General features: G+C 40.2%; 1 protein-coding gene across 5 annotated transcripts in view; it reads left to right on the top strand.

Annotated features, from left to right (window-relative positions):
• The window catches only part of LOC102236168 (PH and SEC7 domain-containing protein 1-like), a 96,707-nt gene extending 74,106 nt beyond the window's left edge, over positions 1-22,601 (top strand). For all 5 annotated transcript variants that reach the window (XM_023340723.1, XM_023340722.1, XM_023340725.1 and 2 more), the window contains 7 exons: positions 2,408-2,451; positions 10,083-10,276; positions 11,439-11,509; positions 12,288-12,445; positions 15,440-15,584; positions 16,304-16,447; positions 16,640-22,601. In XM_023340723.1, coding sequence (XP_023196491.1) covers positions 2,408-2,451; positions 10,083-10,276; positions 11,439-11,509; positions 12,288-12,445; positions 15,440-15,584; positions 16,304-16,447; positions 16,640-16,900 — 1,017 coding nt within the window. In that variant the 3' untranslated portion in view covers positions 16,901-22,601. The remainder of the gene's footprint in view (positions 1-2,407; positions 2,452-10,082; positions 10,277-11,438; positions 11,510-12,287; positions 12,446-15,439; positions 15,585-16,303; positions 16,448-16,639) is intronic.
• The last annotated feature ends 401 nt before the right edge of the window (positions 22,602-23,002 follow it).

Here is a 23,002-nt window from a genome sequence, read left to right as displayed (position 1 = left end):
AAGAGATTGCTTTGGTGAAGCAAACCAATGTTGGCACAATGATGGTGTTGGTAGCGTCTGTTGCTTTGCAGGAAAAAGGATGTTCTGGATGTTGAGTGTTCATGCTGGTTCTCTGCACCGTGTGTTTTATTGCTCAGTGATGGACAGGCGATCTGTTCAGGTTTTACCCCGCCTTTTGCACAACGACTGCTGGAAATGAGCGCCAACCCCCCAATGACCTTGCAAGGACAAGTGGCTATAGATGGTGGCTGGGATTTTTGTAAACCCAGCTCCCTTAAAACAGGAAAAGTTCAGTTTGACTTTATTGTCAGACATTGAGAAAACATGTTTGATGTTGTTTTTTATACCTGCATTCTCCGATTCCATTGAAACACATTGAAGCACAATATTGTAATAACTCTAACTAAAATAATCTTCAGAAACTCTGCAGAAGCTAACCCCAGGCAAAGAGACGTACCTACTCTCCTCCAAAGCCAAACGATCTTTATTAAAGTAATATTAAAATCAGAAACACATCTGATCTTTTAAAGTATATACGTTTCCTGAGCTGTGCATAACAAGTGCTAGTATGTTACTGGTTTACCATCAACAAGATTTGATGTTGGGAGGAGTTTAGTTTAGTTTTCTGGAATGCTGGGAATCTCTTCCCGGATTCTGTGAAGTGGGCCGCAGAGCTGCGATTTTACAGCAAAGACGATGAAACAGAGCTGAGTCTGTAATGAGCTACCCTGGGTGAGCATTAATATTCATCATTCTCTGGATCGGTCTCTGATTAGGCCCAGTTTCAAAGCAAAACGCTTGGAGTCAAACCCTGCGATGAATCCTGTTTCATTTGACTAAAAGTCATGATAGGGTAAAATTATTCTCAAAAGGCTAACAGCATCGAGAACCAGCAGCGGCTCCTAAACCCGACATGGTTACTTTAATTTCTCCCCCAGTGTGGAGTCAGGAAGGGTGTCAAAGCTAAAGGCTGAACCAGGAGGTGATGAGCAGCTCATAAGTGTCTTTTACGTCACTTCATCTGTCACATCCGTCCATCAGCTGCGTCAGACTCGATCGCTGCACCCCTGATGGTTCCCCACTGTCATCCCTCTGCTGGAGATTGGCTGTGAAAACGGATTTGTTATATGGCATTTAGCTGACACAGGCCAATGCCACTGTGAGCTGTGGAAGGAAAAGTGTCTAAATGTCTCACCTGTCCCTGCAGATCTAAAGGAAGCTGAAGCTGAGATTCCTGCAGCACCATTAAACCCTCCCTCGTCCCCTGAGCTCCGTTACCTTGCTGGTTTACTTTATTTATTGTTGATGCTAATGACAGGAAAGGAGCGGCTTCCTTAGAGAGGGGAAATGATCACTAAGAAAACGAAAAGTTTTATACAGGATTTGGAGGAAAACTGAAGCAGAAAGCAGACTCAGAGGTTCCTTGTGATTTTTCCAAACCGTGTTTTATTGTTTTGAAACTCACTTAAAAGTTGTAATTGTGTTGCCTTTCAAAACTATTCATGACCCATAAGCTTTTTAGTACTTTAAGCTTTTTCTTATGGCTTTCTTCTTGCTAGATTTGTAGAGCAGAGATGTGATTCTCTGCTGCTCATCTGATGGACCTTCGGGATCAAATGTTTCTCTATCAGACATTTGAGGTTTATGATGTGGCTTTATAATGTTTTCTGTCAGTCAAAATGTGCTTTCCGTAATTTCAATTAAGGAAATTATGGAACATTTCCTTCATTTGTCTTAGTGATAGGATGCTGAGAAAAAAATAGAATGTGGTCCTTTGCTTAGTTTCATGCTAAAACAACATTAGCTCATTCTTTCAGTTTTTCTTACAGGCATCTAATGTTTGAATGTGTCATAAGTCAGAATTGTGGTTCTAAATAACCAAGAATATCCGAAAATGATCAAGTACTCCACTGAAATTTGGTTTAAAATCATCCAATTTCCAAAGGAAGATTTAGAAAAACCTTCAACCTGAAGGACTGTTGAATGATTGCTAAGATGAAAAATATTAGGAAATTAGAAGATAAGGAAAACAGAATTAAATTTAACTCTACCTGGTCAACCTGGTGATCTAACCCGAGAAATCCCACAGTTAGAACTTGCTTCATTAGATTTAGATCTGTGGAGGCTGATGCAAATCTAAATTATTTACATTTGGTCCAAGATGTGCACCAGGTTTGTTGCTCTGGCTCATTAGGTGATTGACGGGTCGTTCAGCAAACCAAAATGAGTTTGACTCTGGAAAAAGGGGCAGCATAAAAATGGTTCTTGGACTGAAGCGTCCTGGTTTATGACGTATCTTTCTCAGAAAGCCGCAATAAACCTGCTTAAATGTTCCCTCCAAAACCTGATCGAATCTTGGCTCTGCTCGTTTCTGAAAATGTGATTTCTGTTTTCTTTTCCCCTGCAGGCACTCTACAACTCAATCAAGAATCAGAAGCTGCAGTGGACGCTGTGAGTAATTTCGACTGATTGACGTAAATCATCATCAGCATTACACAGGCGCACCTCAATAAAACACGACATCAATCAAAGTTGGCTTACTTCAGAAATTCAATTTGAAATTTAAATTTATTCTTTATTTGTTGATTTTGACATTTATGGCTCATAGCTAATAAAAACCCAATGTTTAGTTTCTAGAATAGGAGAATATTACTGAGCAGGAATAAAAAAGGAACTTAATGCCATTGACCATTTTAACAAGTCATTGCTGTAGCTAAGCATACAGAAAGTTAACTGGAAGGAAAAAGTTTAATTGAAAAAGATGCACAGAAGGCAAAGTTTTAAGAGCCACTACACCACAGATGTGTCCTGAAGTTTGCATTTCATTAGGAAATAAAGGTTCAAAGTTCAGTCTCAAGGTTACACCCTCTTCAATAAATTGGGGTGACATGTCACCTGCTGGTGTTGGTATATAAGTTTTTGTTTTATTTCTAGCCTAAAGTCAGTTTTGTTCAGCTTATCAATTCTATTGATCTTGTTTTCCAGCAGAACTCCTGCTTTAATTACAGGCAAACTTTCCAATCAATGACTGATATTGTAGCCATACGTTCCTTGAGTTACTGTAAATCAGAGGTCTTCAGCTCCAGTGCTGTGGATCTGACACTTTTGCGTGAATCCCTGCTCCGACTCCAATGGTTGAGTCAAGTGAAGAGCTGAGTCTGACCGGCAGCCTGCAGAGACGAAACTCAAGGTTACAACAAAATGATTTAGGTCCACAAATATTATTCTTTATTTTTAATTATTGAATAATTTAATGTTGGGTTTTCATTATTTTGAAGACAAAACCACCAAAATCAACAGAAATTAACATTGCAAATATATCACTCAGTGTGTAATGAATAAATTAACGATGTAAAACTCTGTTCTTGAATCGAGTTACAGAAATAGTTTTGATGGTATTGTAATTTATTGCAGTGTGCCCGTATCTAGTTGTGTTGTATCTAATTTCCTTGTGTTTCACACCAACACACCAACACACACACACACACACCGACGCTTGGGGGAAACAACAGGGTGCATTGAATAACTTGTTTGCATCTAATAGTGACGTGTTTGTTGTCTGACATGTGAGGGATACATCAGTGTGTGGATTGTTGCTATTCTGGAGCTCAGCTCCACAGATCAGAGCACCTTGGAGATGCCAATTAAGTCACTAGCTTTCCAAGCTTTGTTGCCATAGTTACGGCACCATGACTACACTCCATAGCTACCGCATCGCTCTTTCCTCCCTGTGTTCTCGCACTCAGCAACAGATCAATGGGCTGCATGACAAACGCATGCGGCGAGCGTGCATGAGGGGGTGTGTTTGTGTGTGTGTGTGTGTGTGCCTTTGAAACGCAGCAAAATACCAAATGGAGCATGAGAAACTTCATCTCATGCAGCAGTCCACCTGCATCCCGTACAGAGGTGTGACCACAGCCTCCCACTGCCACTCCAAAAATAGCCTCAGCCTCGGCAGCGGCGGTCCTGGAGCTGTGGGATAAAAGTGGTCAGAGGAGCGGATCCGGCCAGAGCCCTGGCTCTCCGGTCCAAACCTCGCTGCTGACATACAGACTGCTATTTAAACTGCAGCTGCATAACAGGCCACAGGGGGACGGAGGGGATGTCGGTTTTAGATGCATAAACATTAGCAAGCGAAGGAGAATCCACCTCCAAACACGAGCCGTCACAGATAAAGAGATGCAGACAGAATAACAGCTGTAAAGGCTTTTAGCAGTGGAGCTTTGAAACTCTCTCACGATGTCACTTCGCCATCCTGCTCGCATCTTTATCCATAGTTTATCATGAAACTTATGATGGAATATCTCTACATGTGCTGCTCGCTTTTCTCCTGGTGCGCATCAGTTTGTTTGTGCTCCTGATCCTGCTACAGGTCAGCATTCATTCAATCTCACTGTATTTATAGATCCCCAAAGCATCAATTTACTGATTTACCTCCAGCTTGAGGCTCAGATAATGAGTAGTGTGATGGAGGTGTGATACTCAGGCACAAAAACAAACTGTTAACTCAGATTATATGATCACAAACGGTATCTGAAGTCTGGCATCTTATTACAGGTGTGTCTTTGTGTTTTTTGTGTTCTAAGCTCCAACTCGAAAGATGTAATTTCACACCCACACGGGGAACTACACACACGCACGCTCACTGTCAGCAGAACGCTCGGATGCGCCCACATGTTCTTCTTTCTGTGTGCACTGTACGCAGATGCGTACAGTGCACACGCACACTCGCTTCCTCGTTCAGGAGCGGGGGAGGAGGGCCGGCAGCGAGCTCTGAAACTGAGACGCAACAAGTCAAGATGCAGGTGGATGCAGAGTTCTGGATGGAGAAAAGTCTGAGTATGATGAGGAAAAGCCGGTGTCATTGGGCACAAAGCAGGGGGCAGCATGGAGGACACACAACCACGAACACACACCTACGGTCAATTGAGTGAGACAGGTTAACCTAACAGTCTGTTTCCCACTCTGGGATGCGCAGTAGGACTGAATCAATTAATCGGGTTAATCATTATGAATCGATTTTTCAAATAATCATTAACTAATTTAGTAATCGATCGATTGCTACCTGGAGTATACAGTCTCTAAAAACGGCCATTTGCCAAAAGAACAAGACATTCAGAGCAATAATTAAGCCAAAACTGTGTAAAATATCTTTACATTTTTATTTAAGATAAAAAAAAACAACATTTTTCTCTAAATATGAACACATTTGAATCCAACAACTGAATCACCTCCTAAGTGCAGTCAAGTTCTCCAGAGTCCTGCTAATGACCTCATTATTTGACTCAGGTGTGTTGAAGTAGAGATGCATCTAAAAGTTGCAGGAGACCGGCCCTGAAGGCCTGGAGTTGCCCTACACTGTGCTGATGTTTAGTCTAGCAGAAAGGACTGAGCGTTTCACATATTTATGTTCAAAGTATTATTTTAGCTGTAGATGCATCGTTTACTACGAATGATCAAGCGTTCACTAGAGGAAAGCAGCTGTTCCATTTTAGGCAAGAAATGTGGTCAAGTTGAAACTTGACCACATTTTGTCATGTTTGAACCACAAACATATTGTTGAGATTTTATGTGAAAGACAAAATAGTCACAATTTTTGTTTAGTTGAAGGAAAATTATCTGGTTAATCTAATGATACTCCAAATGAAAATGTATTGCAGTCTTTACTCATTTGTAAATGGAATAAACCAGGCTGTTCTGTGAAGACCTCAGGCGTTTATTAGGGAGCAAACAGGATGACGAAGACCAAGGAACGCAGCAGACAGATCAGGGAGAAACCCGAGTAAGAAGTTTATAAAACAGGGTCTCGACGCTTTGAACGTTTCTGTTTAATGTACCATATATAAAAATGGAAAGAGGACGACACAGCTGCAGTCATGCCAAGCAGCTACATGTGGAAGACTCCGACCAGATGAGACCAACATTTCATGGCGAATGCGTAACACATCAAACTTTTCACTTTAAAAATGTTTTATTTGGAAAATCCTTACATTAAAGCCCTCCAGCCTTCCACATCTTTAACACACAAAAAAAAGCAACTCAAAAATTGAAAAGTGAAGTTTTCGTACACAAACTTCTCAAAGAGCAGTTTGTGTTATAGTTTCATCTATGGAGTATCTTTTGTGTTGGTATGCTAGCTACACTTTCTGTCTAAAACAGTCATTGGTTATAGGGCAGGTTCAGACAGATGACAAGGAGTACGTCTACAGGACCTGCACAGGGGAACATTAAAATTACTTTTGATTGATTTTTCCAGATGATGATGCATCTGTCCACTGTCCAAAAAGAGCATGTTCGTTAGGGGACACTGATGTGGCTGGAAAACAGACAGAAACACAATCCAGCTAATAACCACAAAAACAGAATCAGCCTTATTTGCCAAGATTGTGTTCTCAAACTAGGACTTTACCTTGAAGGGCATTTTTTTATGGTGTTCTAACCTGTAATATTTAATAATAATAAGATTTTTGCAGTATTGACATAAAAACATAATATAAGTGTTTTGATATAAAGAACAATGGTGCAGATTGTTATATCCACACATTGGCCACGTCTTCAAGTACACAGATTCAACCAGGTATCGTAAACTGGAAGGCTGGTATTTAAGTTGTTCTAAAGACGTACTGAAGGAGCTAAAATATGCCAGTAAAGTATTCATCAAAGCAGCACCACCGGCCTGAACTGCTGATTCAAGGCAGGATGGATCCTTGTTTTCATGTTTCTGCACATTCTGAACCTGCCGTCTGAATGTCAGCTAAAATCGATCCTCACAACACCAGGGAGCGTTTTTACTGGCCAGTGTTGGTTGTTGCTTGTGTGGGCTGCAGTCTCAGTTTCCTGGTCTTTGCTGAAAGACCTGGGCCGGCGTGGTCATCTGCTGCTGTAGTCTACCTGCTTCAAGGTCTGACTTGGTGGTGATTTCAGAGATATTCAGACTTATTCTGCATAGTGGTTTTTCGAGGTGCTGTTTTGTCTTTGGTACCGAAGAAACAAAGAACATTTCTGTCTGGTAAGCAACTAAAAGCTGCAGGCACCCTGTTGAGGGAGGGGCTGTGCTGTGATTTACCAGGAACTCTGGCCACTGTGAAACCTTTGTTGACATCTATAAACTATACGAGTGATTTGATGTAAAATTTAAACTGTTCTGAGACTTATTTATTTTTAAATACCCTGTGTATCTTTCTATTTCGTCTTCTTTTATAAAGTTACTTTTATTTTTTGTAAGGATCTTACACAAGGATCTAACGGTTGTCATTTTATTTTTAAAATGAACTAGTTTTGAAGAATTGAATGAGCATCTTCCAGGTTTTGTGTTGTTTCGCTAGAAAGAGGCCGTCCTCTGGCTGAATTAAAGCCATGAATGAAGAGAGGCTGCAGCGTACAGCAGAGCGCGTGTGGATGAATTACTGTCCTCTTTCACTTGACTGTGTTTTGAGTGCTTCTGTCATTTGGTCCACTGACTCAGCGTCACAGGTGAAACGCAGCCAATCTGTTTCCCCTGGCAACCAAAGCAGCACAGATTACCCAAAATGCATTTGTTTTAATCTGTTTTCCCGTACAGCAGCATGCTGTCTTTTTTTGTGCTTTACATATATTTATCTATTTTTATTTTGTACTTTGACATTTGCTCTACATCGTCTCTCCTAACTTTCAAGAGTTTTGTGTGTGTGTGTGTGTGTGTTTTTTTTATTAACAATTTTAAAACCTTAGTTCAGATTTTTTTTTTTTGCCCTCAAATTTTTTTCTACACTACCTCTCCTCTAAATCCTTTACACCTTTGTTCTCTTGTATTTATTACTAAGATAACCCACTTTTTGTTGTAAAAATATTTGATTCCTTTCATTTTGCTTTTCCCACTCCTTTTCTTTTAATTACTTTTCCTTCATCTCCGTCTTTTTTAATTTAACTTTTCCGTCTCGTGTTTATTCACTCACACCGCTAACGTTTTGCCATCTGACAACACTGAGCTTTTGTCTTCTTCTTGCTCCTGTCTCTGCGTCTCTTCTGTCACTTCTTTATCTTCTCTCCACTTTTCATCTGCGTGGAGACGGACAAATTCAGGAAAGGCCGGCAGTTACCAGGCAACAGGCTAGATGCTCATTGGCTCGGTCTCATCCTCTCTCTCTCTCGGTCCTGCATGGGGGTTAACTGCTGTTATGTACTGTTGGTTACTCATAGCGTGGTCTCAAGGGGGGTGTTTTCTATTTTTGGGTTGAACCTTTGCAGGGGTGCCACCTGGTGAGGTAACAACTGGAACCGCCATGTTTCCTCGCCAGGCTGGTGCGGAGAGAGGCTCCTGATTGTTGTTGCTTTAAAGCACCTATCATTGGCTAATGAGACAAATCCCTTTAAAAAGATACAGAGCAACGTGGGAGGTTATTTAGAGGAGAAAAGGATTATCACAGCTTTTGCATCATGCATGTCGGATTGTCTCCTAGATTTGTAAAATTACGGGATATATTATTTAGTTAAAGAGCAGAATCAAAAGTTGAGGTAGCCTGAAGATATTTTTCCAAAAACCTTAATTGGTCTACTCAGCATATCAGGGTACCGTTTTAAGGACTGTATCATTTCAAACTTTCTTCCTGACTTTCTTGAGCTTATTGTCCTTGTTGCAACTTTCAAAGAATAAAAAATATCTTAATGCACGGCTCCTATGCTGCCTTGAAAAGTATGAAGTTTGCTTTAATGGTTTTGGAGGTGACAAGTATGGAAAAATTTTATAGAGTACGGACAACTATTTGGTTCTCCTGATTATTTTTCTTCTGACATTTACTAAAGGACAACAACCTAATAATGTTCAATAAATGTTGTGGTTTTGACATTGATTTATATTTATGCTGATCAAATTGTGTGTGCTACTGCACAATGAAGGTGATGCTGGGTCATTATTTTTCTGTGTCTTTGAAACAAGAGGCAGTTAGATTGAAAGTTTTAGCAAAAAACAGTCTGTTGGCAAAAAGTGAATAAATGGGAAAGCCAACTTTAGATGTACGGTGGAGGATCTGTGATGCTGTGGGGCTGTTACTCTGCTGCCGACCCAGGAAATTTTAAGAAACAATCTGATGGCATTTGCCAGGAAACTGGAAATGGGTCACTATTGAGTCTTTGTGCAGGATAATGATCAACAAAAATGGAATCAAAATATTGTGCTACTGCAATAAAATCAGAATTTTACTGGTTTATTGTTCAGCTCTAAATGAACATAAACCCTTTCTGAGCTGGGCCTTTGAATTGCTACTGCAAAGTTCAGTGACAGTTTGAAGGAGTGGCTTCTTTCTTGCTCTGCATCACCTCTACGCTGTCATGTGGAAGTTCAACTCACTTCACTGTTAACAGAAACTGGTTGTTACTGGTGTTACTGGTGTTCTAGCTGCTTGATGATAGTCTTGGTGGTTCCTGGGTTTTTCTGTGACCGTGAAGTTTCCCACAAGACTGATGAAGACTAATCTCAGTAAGGTTGAAATGTTATATCTAGTTGTTTAGAAATTGTTCTACAAGATGATTGAAAGCATAAAATACAGTGGATTGAAAGCATTTGGAATACATTTCAAAATAATTTGTCAAGACTTCCAGTTTGAAACATTCGACTCAGAAGAAGATTCACCCAAAAACATCGACTATAAGAAATTTGTAACCCGTTCAGAGAGTTTGAAGATCCAGCGAGGAAAAGGAAGAGTGATGTGTCAGGATCTGGTCTTCTGGGTAAATAAGTCTCTGTTTTCTGCCTCAAAGCCAGAAAAAGAAGGAAGGTGTCACTCTGCCTTTTTTGATCCTAAAGACCGGCCGGAGTTTCAAAGAGCAGGAGAGGAAAACACACTGAAAGCTTTGAAGACAGCTCCTGTTCTTTCCGTTGCTGATGCGCTGCTTTTGTAAGCGCCTTGAAGAGCTGAAGCTCGGCTGAGACAGCGGCAGCGACCGGTGATTTGACTCATGTGAAATCTCATGTCCTGGTGTAACAAGCACACAGTGCACGGCAGAAAGGACAGGATGAATGATGATGTGTTTATTGCTAATGAGGCAGGACACGTAAGTGTTGATCACCATGGAGTCTGTGTTTTTTTTATACTTTGTCTCCATAGAGATGAGGAAGAGCTGCGGAAGTCATTTTCAGAGCTTGGGGACAGCCTCCTGGACTCCGACGCTTCCAGGCCAATGAAGAGGGTGGGCAGCAGCGGGAAGCCCCTGTCGGACGGGATGGAGCCAACGGGAATGCTGCTGTACAAGAACGGATTCCTGGTGCGGAAAGTCCATGCTGACTCAGACGGAAAGAGAAGTACGAGACGGACAGTTCATCAAATGTTTCATCAAAACTTCCTTCACTTCACTAAATGCTGGTCGTCGTTTTTAGTGTTTCAAATGTTTTTTAGATTATACACTTACAGAGGTATTCATGCTCTTTGAACTTTTTCACTTTGTCACAAGCCACAAGCTTTCTTTTTTTTTTTATTTGGATTCATTTTAGCAGAAAAAGTGAAGAAAATTATGCTTTTTAATCATAAGAAAAAATCTTAAAAGTATTCCATGCATATATACTGATCCTGCTCACCTCTGATACAAAAAAGGAAAACATCCTCTATTAACCCCACAGTGGAGAAACTCAGGTGTGACAGCACCGGGTTAAAGTAAGAGGAAACCTACAGATTCACACAAAGGTAAAAAATATAGAAATAATAATGAAAAATTTAAATGTTTAACACAGGAAAAGTAATACTGTGCATTTATTAAAAATAGCATATTCAGATTAAAAGCAATGTGAAGCGGAGTAAGTTCATTTAGAGAAGAAAAAATTAGAAAGTGAATTACAGAAATTTATGTGCATTAAAAACAACAACAACAAACTATTTACTAGAAGTGGAAAAACTGTGAAAACAACTGGAGTGTGAAAATAGCAGTAATGTTATTTAACTGAGAAAAACAGCAGGGGTGTAAAATCTTACTGAGTTTGTTGGCAGCAGTGATCGTTAAAGTCCAACAGACGCTGAGAGGAAGGAAATACGATAACTCTCCTTTGTGCACCTAGGATGCAGCAGTCTGGCACTGAATTAACTCTTTAGTTCAGCAACAGCTTTTTCCATCAAACCACCGATTAAGGAAAGCTAAAAATACGCCACCTTAAAACAGGGTGGAGGCAGCATTATGCTGTGGGGTTGCTTTTCTTTGGCAGGAACAGGGAAAGTATTTATTGTTAGATTTTCATTTTCCTCACAATCACTGCTATGTGTTAATTTATCACATAAAACCACAACAAAATACATTACAATTTATGTGAATTTACATGAAATGGTGCAAAGAGTGTGAATACTTCTGCATGTCTAACGTTTTAAAATGCAGATTTTTGATTCTACAAATGAACTGAGCTTTAATTAACATCTAGATTATCTGCTTTTGCCCTGACGTTTGTGTTACTTAACGTTTTAACATGTTTGTCGTTCAAGCACCGAGAGGGAAGAGAGGCTGGAAGACTTTCTACGCCATCCTTAAAGGGCTAATTCTATATCTACAAAAAGTAAGGCTCTTTCATCAGCATAAACAGTGTGAACTCTGGATATTTTCCCCTCATTTCATGTAAATAGCCTGAAAAAATGCAATGAGAAGCAGTTTGCACCAGCCACTGATTGATATGCATTATTCATCCTGTTAAGAAACGCTTGACTGCATCGCCATTAGCTTCCTGTTAGACTTTCATTCCAGGAGCAGCAGATTTATAGCAGAAGGTGAAGAGGAAAAAAAAACAAACATCAGGAACTAGCTGGTTTTAGATTAGCGCTTCTTCTTTATGTCTTATGGCATAACGGGCCCTGCCGCCGGGTCCTGGCAGCAAGCAGAGACCCATACGGAGCGAAGAGTCTGGCTCCAGGAACAGGCGACCTCTGTCAGCAGAACAGCCTGCTGCTGCTGCTGCTGCTGCTGCTGCTGCTGCTTCCAAACGGAAAGAAAAACTGCACCTGCTCAGGGCTTTGGTGTCCAGAAACACCAACCATTACATAATATCACTAAACGTTTCCAATCAGAAGTAATTTGTTGTAATCATTTTCTTCAGACATGAAATAAAAGGGTTGTTGTCCAAATTTGTGAGTAACTTTGGTTATATTCCTACTAAAACAATAGTTTCTTCATTTGCTTAGGCAAAATTCACATCCAAAGTCTTGTTTTACTGAAGCTCGTAATTAAATTTGATCAAATAATTTAAGTTTACTACCAATCAGCATTTTGGCTCTTTTCTTGATAGAGGAATCCCTATGAACAGTTTGGATATTAATTCCTGCTGAACCTTGTCATCTCAGGGCGAGTACCGGCCCGATAAGCAGCTGTCGGATGAAGACCTGAAGAACGCCGTGTCCATCCATCATTCTCTGGCAATGAAGGCGTCGGACTACAGCAAGAGACCCAATGTCTTCTACCTGCGGACGGCTGACTGGAGGGTTTATCTCTTCCAGGCACCGTGAGTCTCGTTACGCCCCGTTTACGTTGCTCAGTGAGCTGGAAGGAACCTAAACACACAAATTATCATGAATGTCCATTTTCTCCTGTAGCCTCTGCACATGCAAACCCAAAAAAGTTACTGGCTTCTTTTTCTGACCTAATATAGTTTGAGCAATGGTAACACTCTGAGATAAAATGGAAATAAACTTTATGCATCCTGCCATGAAAAATACAAACATGTATTGTAGGCTGAATATATTGAAGAGCACCTCATGCTCATTGTTAAGTAAGGTGTGGGATCTGTGATGCTGTGGGCCTGTTTCTCTTCCAAACATGCAGTGAGCAGTGTTGGCGTACCGAGCATCATGAACTCTGTGTAACTCAAATGAATATAGCCTCTGCCAGGAAGCTAAGAATGTGTAATCACTGGGACTTTTAACAAGATTTTGATTCAGAGCACATGGCCAAATCAACTCTCAAATGATTCTCTGGACAGTAAATCAACCCAAATCCAATAGAAGAGCTGTGCGTTGAGCTGCAATCCACGCAGATTCCTGTCTCCGTGAGCTAAAACTTTGGAATTTCTGGATAAATGTGCTCAAATTAAAAGTTGGATTCAGTGTGAAATAATAGAAGATAGATACAGCTGTATGCTTTTTTGGAAATCTCTACTAGGGGTGCCATGAGCATGGATTGCACTGTATTGATGAGAAATACACCAGCTTGGAGTCATTGAGTATATAGATACCGTAATACTTCAGTCAGGATTTAAATGTTTTCTACCAAGCTGCCACTACAGACTCTTCTGTAAGTGGTTACTGCAACATTTATATCACTAACATGAGTTTTCTTTTTATATCCCAGATTATTTCTCTCTTATCTTGTCTAAAACCATGACTGGCTATTGAAAGATGTTAATACATAGATATCAGAGAATTGACAGTGATGGATAAAATTAATCATCTGCCAAGTATTTTTTATTTTTTACCGTTTTCCAACCACTGTCCAACAACTTCTACACAGATGGTTGAGTGCAATAAACCATCTGGTCTTTCAGGTTAGAGCCAAGCATCATTCATGTAATCTCAGACTCCCCGATGGTCCATGAGAGGGGGCTGGGTGTCGAGCAATCTGTTGTGGGATGTTTGTGGAGAGGCTGCTGCTGTTGCAGGATGCATTCAGGACTCATCCACAAAGAAATCGTTTAGACACATGAAGCTGTTAGAAATCCTAAGACAGTCGGTTCCCTTTGTGTCCAAAGTGTTTAATGAAGTGCAGAAAAGCTTTTCAGGTTCAAACTATGAGCTTCAGAACTGATTTTCTCCAGGTCTTTTCAAAATGTCTTCCAAAGGCTGGAGATTAGATCTAATGCAAGAGTGTCCAAACTGTGGCCCAGGGGCTATTTGTGGCCTTCAAATGATTTTTTTTTTTGGTCCCTGTCCACAAGTCAAGAACGGTGAAGAATTTGACGAACATAATAGAAAACAACTGATGACTCAAAAAATGTGGAAATGTTTTGTTTTCTTTTAATAAGGCAACAGTTCAAAACCCTTCTTATATTTTACATGATTTGCAAAATATTTTTTGCATTCTTTTAATTCATGAATTTTGTAGCCCACCAATAGTTAAAATTTATCAGGGCAAAAGTTTTGGACACCACTCATCTAAAAAAAAACACAACAAACCTCTCACACACAGAGATCCCGTCCCATCGGTTATTTCCAAGCAATCTAATCTTATTTTTTTCCATTTAGAAATTTGGAAAACTTTGAACTGACCCATAATTAGTAATACTTTTTAAAAAGAATTATTGATTTTAAATTTGTCTCTTATTCAAGGAATATCAGTCAGCCTCTGATTGGTTGACGATTCCCTTGTGACGACTCCTCCCCCCAAAGCATTGGAGGAGTCAAATTGAAACTTGGAGTCGATCAAGTAGACTTTCCCAATCAACTAAGAGTTTGCAGGATACGTTATGTTTGTCTATTTTGATGTGAGGTTGTGTAAGATTCCTCAGTGTCCCTTTCTTTAATCTCGTTTCTCATCGTACCAACATGGTTTCAAATCCAAAGTGATGATGATGATCTTGACTTGATGACTGATCATCTGCTGATTTCTAAGTGACCTTCTGGTTATCTGGTCATCTTCTCTGTTAGAGAAGCTGAGAGAGAGCTAAATTTCAGACCAAGTAAAGTCCTTCCTGCTGTTTGACTGAGGTGATTGTGTTGCTGAGACGTCAGACGGATCCAGACTTGTTCTGGATCCTGAACCTCTTCCTCAGATTAAGGTAAAGAATCAATGTTGGGTCATAAAAACGCTTTCTTAAAGCAACTGAGAAAATGATAAATACTCAATAAATGCAAGAATGCAAATCGAGAAGGTCAATCATTTCTTTTTTCTTCTTTTAGATCATGAGACCGATTGATGTACGAGCCTCAGTTCAGCTTAATTTGTTGTAAGAAATTTGACCTTATGAGGCAATTATCTGTTGCTAATAGGAATGCACTCAGATTGTCGTTGGCCGCATGCTAAATTGCCCGTGTGCTGAAGGTGGAGGTGCACTCAGCAGGATCCAGGAAGTGGCGCGTGATTGGCCACATGTTTCAGCCCCAGGAGGACAGGCTCTGTGCTCCAGTTTGCAGCTTGTATTTGTCCCAGATAGCTGAACTCCTCTCTGTCTCTCTTTCTCTCTCTCTCTTTGTCTCTCCATTTCCAATCTTCTGTCCGTCTCCTCTGGGATTTTAAAGCGAGGCTGTCTGATTCGAGCTGATATTCCTCACAAGGCCCTAATTGGTCTTTTAGTGTAGAACAGAGTCTGTTCTCTCATGCATTAATTGGCTCCAAAATCAGTTCTTTGTCAACAGCAGTGCTGCATTTTCTGACCATTTATAATCCCTTTGATGCTGCAGCCCAGCCAAGTGCTGCTGTTGGTGTAAAACACCACAGAGTAGAAGCAGTCGTCCCAAACTGAGCATTTAGTTTTAATGAGCACTGTGTGATTTATCCATGACAGGAACGCTGAGCAGATGCAGTCCTGGATCACGCGTATAAACACGGTGGCCGCCATGTTCTCATCTCCTCCCTTCCCAGCAGCCATCGGCTCCCAGAAGAAGTTCAGCCGACCGCTGCTGCCAGGAACGATGTCCAAACTGTCCGAGGTACCATTAACTATCGGACATTTCCATCAGGTTGAACCCGTTAACTGCTTTATATGTCACGAACAACTTCAGTGTATAATGTTGTGCTTTTACGCGCAGGTTTGTTCTGCTGTCATTAATAAATGTCTCCAGAGGTCATCAAAGGTCAACCAGCCAGTTCACATTTACAAAATCAAACAAAATATACCGTCAGTACACTGAGCTACACTTTTGCTGGTTTGTGCTGTTATAACTTTTAAGATATAAAAAAAAGTTTCCAAAGGTCACAAGAGATCACACTTCCCTTCGCCCAGATTAACAAAATCAGACAAAATTGATATAAATGAACTTTTTGTGTGTTTGTGCTGCTAAAACTTTTGTAACAGTTGATTGGCACAAAATTTGTTTGATTTTGTAAATGTGGGGATGAGTGGTTGGTTGACCTTTGATGATCTCTGGAAACATTTATTATAATATCTGTAAAATGGTAGCAGCACAAAAGGTTGAGTTTTTTAAAAGTTTTTTATGGCTGCGCTGCACTTTAGTGCATAAACAATCCAAGTTCTATTCAGATTGTTCTGAAGTTAAACATTCACATAATTTGGTGCTTAAATAAAAAAATTTTTGTCATAAAAAAAAATAATGAGAGAAACAGCAAGCGACTATCAGAATGTAATTAATCAGATGGTTGTGTTTGCCGTTGCGCCGAAAATGTTTTTGTGTTGATTCTGCGCTTTCAGGAGGAGCAGATCAGATCCCATGAAGCTCGGTTCAGAGCCGTCTCCACTGATCTCACTGAGCTGCGGTCTTTTCCTCCGGACCGCAAGGTCAAAGGCCGGGAGCTGGAGGAGTACCGCCTGCGAGACGAGTATCTGGACTTTGAGGTGGGAAATGTTCTGTAGAGGTCTGCTTAAAGCCACAGAGTTGATGCATTCAAAGGAAAGTTACAGACGTATTTAAATTCCTAAAACTTTTGCACCTTCTTGTAACAATCTCTAATTTCAGCTATGAGTAATCAGTATCACTCATTACACAAGTAATGTCCTCAGACGTTTTCTTCTGTCGCACTTCCTCAGAAAACTCGGTATGGGACATACATCATGCTGCTGCGGGCCAAGATCCGAAGCGGCGAGGAGGACCTCTCTGTGTTCGAGTCGCTGCTCCTGGAGGACAGCAGCCTGCAGAGGGCGCACTCCAGCCCCACGCTGCAGGACAGCAGCCTGGCCAGCCAGGCCAGCAGCAGCAGGGGCACTAGCAGTAAAGCCAGCGCCTGCAGCAGCAGCAAACCTCGACAGGAAGGACAGAGGAACAGCTACAGACAGGCTGTCAAGAAGTGAAGCGCGGTGGGGGCGCCGGGAGCGGCATGATGTCGCTCTCCCAGCGGCAGGCTGTCTCCCAGCGAAGGCTTTTATTTGAGATCCAGGAGGGTTCGGAGCTCTGCTTGAAGGGGGAGCAGGGTGAGGGTCTTACCCCACGCCTTCCCGCTACCATGACGCCCCACCTGGCACCCCAGTCTTCTCGTGTGGCCGAGGAGGTGCAGATCCAGCGAGGATGTTGGTGCAGGAGGTGGGGGGAACAGCTGTGAGGTCAGGGAGGAGGAGGTGTCTTTGAGGACAGGCGCTGGATGCAGCAGCAGCAAACGGCACAGTTCCTTAAAAAGGATGCTTCCAGATCAAATGGGACACCACAGGGACCTACATTCAGCATCCTTTCCTTTCTCCCCTCCCTTTTCTTCTTTCAGGGCGCCTCTCCAGCCACATCCTCACAACTTTTTCCATGACCCTTCAACTCTGTTAGGGACCAAACATGTTTACACTCTTTTAACTGTCATCTCATTATAGATGACTCGAGATTTGGTTTTTAGTCGTACCGCCACTCCGACGTGAAGCGCTGTAATAGACTTTTAAAGCATCACTACGTTTTTTTGGAGCCTCTACATTCCAGCTCCTTTTTTCCTGTTTATCCTCACGACGCGTTCACATTCCACACACACGAGTTGGGAATCACAGCTTTTAGCTCCAGTAAGGGCGGTGTGAAGTTCAATCAGCATTGCTGCAGAGAAACGCCGTGACGAGACAACGCGGCTGCTGTTTTTTTTTCTTCTGGACAGCTAGAGCCGACGTCCGCAGAAGTTCTCGGTGCGATGCAGCTCCAAAACTGCATCTCAAGCAAAGAGAGAGGTTTTTTTTCGCTCTACTTGAACATATCTTTTCTCCTGTTTGCTTTTGCTTATGTCCAGTGATGTGCTTCAGTTTTCTTTCTTGGGTGAATGTTTTTGTTTTGTTTTTCCTGCTGTGATACGCATGCCTGCATCCAGCACAGCTTCTCTTAGGGCTTTTACTACTTAGACATAAAAACAAAAACAAAAACCGAGAGTCAGAGTTTCTCCCTGGGGCTGTTCAGTCATTCTCCTGCCTGTGCCATACCCAACACGTGTACCTCCTGTCTGTACCGCTCATTTCCACGCCAACACTCACCGGGCAGACCCTGAATGTTGATATTTTTAAGGTATTTTTCAGTCGTCTGTTGTTGTTGACCCCCGCTCCCTTCAGTGTACGAGCATACGATCAAATACGATAAAGGAAACTTGCTATCCAGGACGTGTTGTACAGTATATAATGCACCTGCTTATATTGTAGGATACATGACGGTATATTTGCAATATATTCAGTACACTATTGTGAAGATGCATTACGAGCAAACACAGAAAACTTCTTGCTAGTCCCAAAAAGGGCTGAATGATAATCATGTGATTTTTATTATTATTATTATTATTATTAAGTATTTAGAAAGGTTATTTTTGACAGGTTACACTAATTTAGTCGGTTGCATTAGAAAGCTTTCCAACGCTGAAACCTATTAGCATGATTTTATTTGGATTGGGGCTGAAGATGTTGTGAAAGGTGCATGAAGAGAGCAAGGAACATGAAAAATAAAAAAATAAATTATAGAAGAGGAAACAAAGAAACTTTGGAAGTTGTTTAGAGTGGAATAGCTTGGGTATTTTTAGTAGCCATAGACACCTCATAGCATGCAGGTGTATCTCACAGAAGTTAAATATCATTGAAAAGTTTTTTTTTCTCCAGCAATTCAATTCACAAAGTGAAACTCATATAGATTTATTATAAGCAGAGTCATATATTTACAATTTGGTGATTTTGGGTTACATTCAATGACAAAATTAACTTTCCTATTTCCATAAGGGAAAGTTGAGTGGAAGGATGAAGTGTGGTAGAGAATGATTCTTCTTCTTTCTTTCTTTTTTCTTTTTTTACACACAAATCTTAGTATTTTGTAAGGTGTGCACACTTGGACAGGGTTAGAGCTAACCCTCTGTATGGGGTCAGGGCAGCTTGCTAGCCAGAGTAGCACAGCCGTTGAGTCGGCTTTTGCTACCTTTGGCATTGTGGTGAGGTGCTTAGTCTTACTGGAAAATAAACTCAGCATCTCCAGAAAGAAAAACATGAAACATTAGTGCATGAAGCAATCTAAAATTCCCTGGATGGCTTAGCTGATGTTAGGCCCGAGAAAATACAGTGGACCAACAACAGTCGATGTCAAGGTTTCCCAAATCATCACTGGCCTTTGAAACGTCACACTGGACCTGGAACAACGTGGATTCAGTGACTTTCTAATCTTATTTCAACGTCTGTGCCCATGATTTCCAAATGCAAAATCGACTTTAAGCGAAAAGTAGTTGTATGTTTAAGTCACTCTGCTAATGTCCGACTTTTGTTCTTATTAGTTCAGGTCAGAAACTTCTCCCCTGCTTTAGGACAGACGTAACATAAGAAATGAGACATTAATGTTGAGTGTCCTGGATATATCTGTGTAGAACTACTAACTCCTCATTGCGAGTTTTTCCTTCCACTCAACTTTCTATCAATGTTTTTGTAACTTAAACCCCTTGTGGAGGATCTCTGCTGAGTCTTCTCCATGATCGTGTCACCCATAACATAACATTTGTGTTTTAGAAATCCTTTGTTAATGTAAAATCTATTTATTTTGAAGAGACTGAATTTTGAGTTAAGCCACGATCATCAAAATTACCAGAAGAAGATCTGTCCAATATGAGTTTAACTTTACAGTTGAGTTTCTGAAATAAATGAACTTTTCGATGGTATTCTGACTTGTTGAGATACAGCTGTAGTTGATGCGCAGCCATTTTCTACTCAGGCTTTATGAGCAGCTGCAGTGCCAGCGTCCAACCAGCAGGGAGAGCTGTCAGCATTCACTTGTAATTCCTCTTTCAGCCATAACCACACCTGCTGCACCTGCAGTGAATATGCACAGCATCTCCCACTCACCTGGGGAACGGGATGGGGACCGCAGGGCTACGCAACACACCGGACCTGTTTGTGTTAACCGTTTGTGAGCCGCAGTGCATGCTGGGACGGTGCTGGATGCTCCGAGGAGCTTCAAGACACTTTGGTTTTGCTTCCGTCCAGCATCAGTTCCCATAGAGCATGAGTTATATCAGTGTGTACAGTTTCTAAAGCGAATGATTTAGTATTCAGGCCTCAGCGCTGCACAATGTTAATGCGTCAGTCACGTTTCTGTTGCAGTGTGCGGCTTTTTCCTCACCTGTAATCTTTAAGCAACAATTCAAACATTTGCAAGTTTTGCTTTTGGAGGGTTTATATCTTCTTTGTCTTGAGTGGCATAAAACGAGCTCTTTTGTTTTGGAGCTGATTGTCAGAAAAGACTAAAGGACTGTTTGTGATGGCTGTTTTTCTCGTACTGCCTGGTGTTTTGTGAACCTGAAAGGTGAGGAAATGTTTGTAGAAAAGGTTCGTAAATAATGACTGTTCCATCTACACGTCATGTCTCTCATTTCAGCAGCTCACTCTGGTAGTTCGAAAAGGTTTCTTTGGCCTCTTGTTGCAAAAACCATCATCCAGTTGATTAACTCTGCAATTAAAGTTAAAAATATGAAAAAATACTAATTTACAATACAATTAGACTCTAGCAATGCAGCTCATTTCTGCTCTTAAAATTGTACATTTTTATTAAGATTTTATTATCTGCAAATAATCATCAGAGGACTTTCATCTAAAATGTTTGGGTTCCAAACAGCTGCAGAAAGAGATAAAGTTGAAATATGTTGCTAAAAAATCTAAATGAATCACAATTTTTATAAGTGTTTTTATTCTGTTTTACATTTAATGAGCTAATAATCCTATTGTTACACATTTAACTGGTTTCTGGAGATTAACTCAATTTGAGAACCACTGCATTTTTCTGCTTTTCATTTTTATGTTTGACGTAAATGAATGCGTTTGGTGGTTAAAAGCTTGACTTACATTTTTGTGCTGCACCAGCTTAATGTCCAATATCAGATTAAGTTCTTATTTATGGTTTAAATCATCTTTATTTACTGAAAACACTATGATCTACAGTGCCTTGCAAAAACTATTTATGCCCCTTGAACTTTTTCCTATTTTGTCACATTGCTGCCACAAACTTAAATGTATTTTATTGGGATTTTGTGTGACAGGTCAACGCAAAGTAGTGCATAGTTGTGAAATTGAAGGAAAACAATACATTTTTTACCAATAAAAATCCAAAAGGAGTGGTATATGCTTTTATATGGCCGTATTGTGTTTAATCTGATAACCCAAAGTAAACCAGTATAACCAGTTGCTGTCAGAAAACACTCATGAGCTCCATTTGGTGTGATGTAATCTTAATATAAATTTACCGGCTCTTGAAACACAGCAGACAGTTGAGAGAGTTATGGAAATGTGCAAAGCTGGTTTAGAAAAGAAAATGTCAGATCGCTGACAAAAATTCATGTTTTCGGCTTTCAAGCAAAGTCAAGTTTATTTGTATAACGAGACGGTTCAAAGTGCTTTACACAATAAAACTGTAATAACCGTTTATGAAACAATCACCAAACATTACATTTTGTCTAATGCCATCATAAAATATATTTATCAATATGTTAATCAATTTCCCAGTGGATTTTAATCAAAGACACCTGTAAACAAGTGGATTTTTAGCCTTAATCTAAAGTAGCCCAGTGTTTCGGCTGTTTTGCAGGTTTCCAGAAGTTTGTTCCAGGCTGCTGCATCTTCGTGTTTGGTTCTGACAGAAAATGTCAATAAAATACACAACGTTTTTGTGGTTGCAACATGCTGAAATGTGAAGAGCTTTGAAGCAAGGGACTGTAATTTTAAAGAATAAATATATTTTCCTCAAGGATAAAATTCTTATTAGACGTAACGACTGGAGCAATACGTTTGGCGTATCTGAGCTTGTCCTGCGGTTGCATTTGATCAGAATTAATCAGAACCATTTTAGGTGTCAGTTCTTGCTCCAAATATGTGGCTAAACTCTCAAAACAGCCCAAAAGTCAGCCATCTTCATCTTATCCAATCCTTGAAAAGAGGCAAAGTTTTATTTAATCTGCATAAATCTGTTTGAATACACGGAGCAATCAAAAAAAAAGAAGAAGAATGACAGTTTGTTCTGATACATTAAGTGTTTTTAAGTGAATTTAACAAAACGGCAATGAATGAAACGGAGAGCAGCTGCTGGAAATGGTTTGTGAGGTTAAAGTTGCAGGATTCGTCTCTATTAAAGCAGCAATGCACGCCTGAGTGAACTGTCCTATAAATGTTTCCATCACTCATCATTTCTGAATGTAAATAAAGCATGAGATCTTATGGCCTGCTTTTGTTTATATTAGAACATTAAATGAAGGGTTCATATATTAAGTAGGTCACCATGATTTACTGTTTTCAAGCTCATGCTCACCTTTATTTATTTTTTTCTATCGACAAAGGAAATGGCTATATTTATTGCTGTTCAACGCTGTCGTGTTTTAGAGGCTCAGAAAAATCTTTTTACATGTAAAGTTCTGATCCGTCTCCGTGTGTTTTTAGACTGGTGCAGGTAAGACGATGTTCTTTTGATGCTAAAACAGTGAGCTACATGTGTCACTGCCTTGTTCAGTCTCACCAAGGAAATGTTGTTTGTGAGCTTCTCAGTTTTGGGAATTCTAGAGGATAAAAATAAAAGTGTTTGTAAAGGTTGGCCGTGTCTTGATCTTATTGTGTGGAAGTTAAAATACGTTTAGTGAGTGTTTAACCCTGGAAAAAGAAAAGTGTTTAACCCAAACAAAAATGTCCTGGACATAATATAGCCTTACATAAAGAGGGAAGACTATTTAGATCTAAAAATGGTACCCTAATTCATTATAACTTTTGTTATGCCAACAGTTTTGTCTGAAAATATCCTTTTCCAAGTGGAAAAATATATTCCTCCTAATAATTTTGCAAATGTTGGTAGTTTATGGTAGTTTTTGTTTTCTTTTGCTAATTAAAAATACTGAAAATGTTTACATTAATAATAACACACTAGAATACCAGCAAGAAAAATTATGCATATTATGACAGTGAGCCATCATGGGAACAATACAGAAATATGACATTTTG

The sequence above is a fragment of the Xiphophorus maculatus genome, chromosome 10, assembly GCF_002775205.1.
Source record: "Xiphophorus maculatus strain JP 163 A chromosome 10, X_maculatus-5.0-male, whole genome shotgun sequence".
NCBI classification, from domain to species: domain Eukaryota; kingdom Metazoa; phylum Chordata; class Actinopteri; order Cyprinodontiformes; family Poeciliidae; genus Xiphophorus; species Xiphophorus maculatus.
This window is presented reverse-complemented; position numbering and strand designations above follow the sequence as displayed.